The sequence below is a fragment of the Nicotiana attenuata genome, unplaced genomic scaffold (genome assembly GCF_001879085.1).
Source record: "Nicotiana attenuata strain UT unplaced genomic scaffold, NIATTr2, whole genome shotgun sequence".
Lineage (NCBI taxonomy): Eukaryota > Viridiplantae > Streptophyta > Magnoliopsida > Solanales > Solanaceae > Nicotiana > Nicotiana attenuata.
The window spans coordinates 16,591-22,195 of record NW_017670791.1 but is presented as its reverse complement, the minus strand read 5'-3'; the positions used below and the strand labels follow the sequence as shown (position 1 = coordinate 22,195).

At 40.4% G+C, this 5,605-nt stretch overlaps 1 protein-coding gene across 1 annotated transcript; it reads left to right on the top strand.

Annotated features, from left to right (window-relative positions):
* The first annotated feature begins 300 nt into the window (after positions 1-300).
* LOC109243359 lies at positions 301-3,327 on the top strand. The gene has a single exon (XM_019410283.1). It carries the CDS (start codon positions 301-303, stop codon positions 3,325-3,327), a length of 3,027 nt encoding a protein of 1,008 aa, XP_019265828.1.
* The last annotated feature ends 2,278 nt before the right edge of the window (positions 3,328-5,605 follow it).

Here is a 5,605-nt window from a genome sequence, read left to right as displayed (position 1 = left end):
TGGCTTAAGAAGAAAGAGTTTTGGGCCTTTAGGGTCTTTACTCAGTTAGCCCAGTTATTAGTTAGACTAGTAGTTAAATAACAGATTAGGAGGGAAAAGAGGTATCTTTTTGGCATAACTGAATTCTAACTACTTCTCTCTACTTCTCTTCCGCCATTTCTATCTCTTTCTAAGCTCATGTGTAACAGTTGAAGCAGATTGTAACTATTGAATTGTGATCAATAAAGCTTAGTTTCTTTCTCAATTTCATTTCCAAATTAAGTACATTATAAATTGGTATCAGAGCAATTCCTGGCTACAATGACAGTTCCAGAAACTCGTTCGAAGTCTAATGAAGATTATGTGAAGAAATTAGACAATCAGTTACAAAACTACATGGCAGAGACGAATAAAAAATTGGAATCACATGATTCTAAGATTGATGATGTGGGCAGGAAGCTGGATGTGATGATGGACAGGCTTTTCACGGGCAAGGATGGTATATTGGGGAGTGCTCCAGTGGAAGTCAATCACGTTGATGGCTCCAGTATTCGACCTAGATTTGCCGAGCAAAATGAATACTCCATTGGTAGGAAGCAAGGAAATAACCATGGACATAGGTTTGAAATTCCTTACTTCGAAGAAGGTGACTCCAGATCTTGGCTCCGCAAGTGTGAAAGATACTTTCACTTCAATCAGATAACTGACCCTCGGGAGAAATTAGAGGCTGCTGTCCTTCACCTCAATGGAAGGACGGAATCCTGGTATTTCTCTTATCATCAGAGTAGGGGTACTGTGAGATGGCCTGAGTTTGTAGAAGAAATTAGTAAAAGATTTGAGGAATCTGACAATAGCAATCTTAACCTCTTAGGAGAGTTCAAAAGAATTGAGAAACAAGGATCAGTAAATGAGTACCTTGCCAGATTTGAAGATTTGAAGGCTTGGGTCTTGATTAAATACCCCACTATACCTGAAGAATTCTTCCTTGGATTCTTTATTGAAGGACTCAAAGATGAGATTAGGCACACAGTCAAGATGCTTGATCCTTTTTCCTTGAGCCAAACAGTGGAGAAGGCTAGGCACAAAGAAAAGTTGTTAGAAGCAATAGCAAAAAAAGGAAAAGCAAGCATTACTAAGCAGTCAGTACAGTACAGTAATAATAATGGCCAAACAGGAATGAGAACAGCTGGGGTTCAACAGAAGGAAGGGGGATCTACCTCCTACAATGTAGGCAACAAATTGTTTGAGGCAAGAAGAGCAAGGGGTGAATGTTACAAGTGTGGGGAGAAGTACTTCCCTGGCCATCAATGTAAGAATAAACAACTAAATGCATTGTCTGGATCTACTGAACATGAAGAAGTAGAAATGAATGCTGGGGAAGAAGGAGTAGTGGATGAGCAAAATCAAGAGATAGTAATTGATGAGGCCATTAGTCTTAATGCCTTATCTGGAACAGTCACATCTACTACCATCAAGTTGAAAGGGGTGTATGGGAAACAAGTCATGGTGATATTGGCAGACAGTGGTAGCACCCATAGTTTTGTAGCTAGTGAAACTGCAAAACAATTGGGGTGTATGATCCAGGTAGATGCTCCAATGAGAGTTACAACTGCAAATGGGAGTAATTTGATGAGTTATCATTCTTGTCCTCAGTTCAAATGGAAAATGCAGGGTATTGAATTTGAACACAAGCTGAGAATGTTAGACACTGGGGGATGTGATATGGTATTAGGAGTGGATTGGATGAGAAAGCACAATCCTATATTGTTTGATTTCATTGGGTATAGATTGCAGGTAAGTGTGAAAGGAAAGAGAGTAGAATTGAAGGGTTTTTCTGAAGAAGGGAGTTTACAGAGTTTATCAGCTGCAGGGGTGAAGCAGCTGCTCAAGAAGGGTCAACTATTGTGGGCTCATCTCTTTACAATTACTGCTCAACCTACTACAGAAGAAAGAAGCATACCTGGACAAATTAGGAGGCTATTGATTGAATTTTCCGGAGTTTTTGCTGAGCCAAAGTCTCTGCCACCACAGAGGAGTCATGATCACTTCACTCCTCTCAAATCAGATACAGCTCCAGTCAGCATTAGGCCCTACAGGTATAACCATTTCGAAAAGAATGAGTTAGAAAAACAAGTGACTGACATGCTTAATAATGGTATCATTCAGCCTAGTCACTCTCCTTTCTCCTCACCAGTGTTATTTGTTAAAAAAAAGGATGGCAGTTGGAGATTTTGTATATATTACAGAGAATTAAACAAGATGACTGTGAAAGACAAATTTCCTATACCTTTAGTAGATGATCTCATGGATGAATTAAATGGTTCATGCATTTATTCAAAGATTGATTTAAGGGCTGGTTATCATCAGATTAGAATGAAGGAATCTGACATATACAAGACTGCATTTAGGACTCACTTGGGACATTATGAGTTCAAGGTTATGCCATTTGGGTTAACCAATGCACCTGCTACCTTTCAAGGTTTAATGAATCATGTATTCAGGCCTTTCCTTAGGAAATTTGTGCTGGTATTTTTTGATGATATATTAGTGTACAGTTCTTCAATAGAGAGTCATGTTATGCATCTTAGACAGGTATTAGAGGTGTTACAGAAAGAGCAACTGTATGCCAAGTTGTCTAAGTGTGCTTTTGGTCACAGTCAAGTGGAGCATTTGGGGCATATTATTTCAGGTCAAGGGGTAGCTACTGATCCTGCTAAGATTGAGGTCATGCTCAATTGGCCTGTTCCTAAATCTGTTAAGGCCCTTAGAGGTTTTTTGGGTCTCACTGGTTACTACAGAAGGTTTGTCAAGTCTTATGGAATTATCAGCAAACCTCTCACCAATTTACTAAAGAAGAACTCATTCCAGTGGTCTAAAGAGGCTGAAACAGCCTTCAATCAGCTAAAGACAGCCATGTCTTCAGCTCCTGTTTTAGCCTTGGCTGACTTTAATAAGCCATTTATTGTAGAAACTGATGCTTGTTCTACAGGAATGAGGGCTGTATTGATGCAAGAAGGTCGACCAATAGCTTACTTAAGCAAGGCTTTTTCAGCACAGAACAGGGGATTATCAACTTATGAGAAGGAATATATGGCAGTTTTGACTGCAGTAGAGAAATGGAGACACTATTTACAAGGAGGTCATTTTATTGTAAGAACAGATCATCAAAGTCTTAAATTTTTGTTAGAGCAAAAGATTACCACAGCCCTGCAACAAAAAGGGCTAACTAAGCTGCTGGGACTTGATTATGAGGTGCAGTACAAGAAGGGCACTGAAAACAGGGTAGCTGATGCCTTATCAAGAAGACAGGACCAGGAGTCCACCTTATTGGCAATCTCTACTGTTTAACCTACTTGGTTACAAGAGATCAGCCTTAGTTATGAAGAAGATCCTATTTCTTTAGCATTGTTGGGTAAACTATCTACCTCCCCAGGCAGTAATTCAGAGTATTCACTGCAACAAGGGGTCATCAGATATAAGAACAAAATATATGTGGGGAAAGGAACCACACTAAGGAGTAAGATTTTAGAAGCAATGCATCACTCACCTCTTGGTGGTCATTCTGGGCAGCAAGGAACTTATAGAAGGGTACAACTGATTTTCTATTGGCCTAACATGAAGTCTGATAATTTTAAATGGGTGAGTGAATGTGACATTTGTCAGAGGATCAAGTCTGAAAATGTGCACACCCCAGGGTTATTACAACCCCTTCCTATTCCAGAGCAGGTGTGGCAGGATATATCTATGGATTTTGTAGAAGGCTTACCCTTTTCTACAGGAAAGAATGCTGTGTTAGTAGTGGTGGATAGGCTGTCCAAGTATGGACACTTCTTAGCCTTAAAACACCCATTTTCAGCACAAGAAGTGGCAGAACTATTCATGAAGGAGGTGTACAGGTTACATGGGCTTCCCAGATCTATTGTTTCAGACAGGGGATCTGTTTTCACTAGCCATTTTTGGCAGCACTTATTCAAATTGATGGGGACCAAGCTTAATCTGAGTTCAGCCTATCATCCTCAGTCAGATGGGCAAACTGAGAGACTCAATCGGTGTTTGGAGACCTACTTACGAGCTATGGTGTTGGAGAATCCTAAACACTGGGCTAGATGGCTACCACTGGCAGAATGGTGGTATAATACTAACTTTCACACCTCTCTTAAAGTCACTCCCTTTGAAGCCCTTTATGGTCACCCCCCAACCCAACTACCATTGGGAGCTATCCCACATACACATCAGGGCCCAGCTGGGTTGAATATAACCCAACGACAGCACATGCTACAAGCACTGCGTGACAACCTTGTGCAGGCACAGTCACGGATGAAATTTTATGCAGATCGACTCCGTTCTGAACGAGTCTTGGAGGTAGGGGACCAGGTATACCTCAAACTACAGCACTATCGAGAGTCATCTATCGAAGTGAGAAGAAATGTCAAGCTTTGTGCTCGATTCTTTGGTCCTTATAAAATCTTGCAGAAGATTGGTGAAGTGGATTACCGTTTAGAGCTACCACCGGAATCGCGTCTTCACCCCGTCTTTCATGTGTCACAGCTCAAGCGACGTATTGGGCCTTCCATATGCCCTCAGCAGCATCCACCAGCTTGTGACAGTGAGGGTCACATTTTGATTTAGCCAATTGCCATTTTACAGAGACGAATGGTTAAGGAGAACAATGCCGTTGCAGTCAAGATTTTGGTTCAATGGGCAAATTTGCGCAAGGAAGATGCGACTTGGGAGGACTGGGGCTACATCAAAAGACACTTCCCAACGTTTATTGCTCAGCAACGACCTTGAGGACAAGGTCTCTTTCGAAGGGGAAGGTATTGTAATGTTCAGTAGGTAAGGAAAGGGAAAGTGTAAGGTGCCGACAATGAAAAAGGAAAGTGACGATATAAACAAGGAATAGGGTACATCAATATTAAGAAAAGGGGTTGAGTATTACTGGGCTCACGTATTGGGCTTCTCAATGGGCTCATGTATTGGCTTAAGAAGAAAGAGTTTTGGGCCTTTAGGGTCTTTATTCAATTAGCCCAGTTATTAGTTAGACTAGTAGTTAAATAACAGATTAGGAGGGAAAAGGGGTATCTTTTTGGCATAATTGAATTCTAACTACTTCTCTCTACTTTTCTTCTTCTTCTTCTTCTTCTTTCTTCTCTCTTCCGCCATTTCTATCTCTTTCTAAGCTCATGTGTAACAGTTGAAGCAGATTGTAACTATTGAATTGTGATCAATAAAGCTTAGTTTCTTTCTCAATTCCATTTCCAAATTAAGTACATTACATCTACTAAATCTAGCTCACGTGTTACATTAATATACTAATGTTTGAAGTGGAGAGGAATATTTGTTATGATGAAGGGAAAAAGAAAGAAAGAAAAAGACAAAACAAACAACAATCTTGGCATGCCAATTGAAAACATAAATTCCTGATAATAGAAGTATTTGGATCCAACTAACCAGTAGTCGAAGGCTGAACAGTCACTTGCTTAATCAACTCTGATACTGACAAGCATGTCGTCCTTACCAAATCTAGCAGCCAACACAAGCAACAATAATGTTCACCAATCGCAGAGTCCCGGTAAAAAGCTTTTCTTTGTTCCTACATTCTCTGCCGATTACTTCCTCTGTCCCA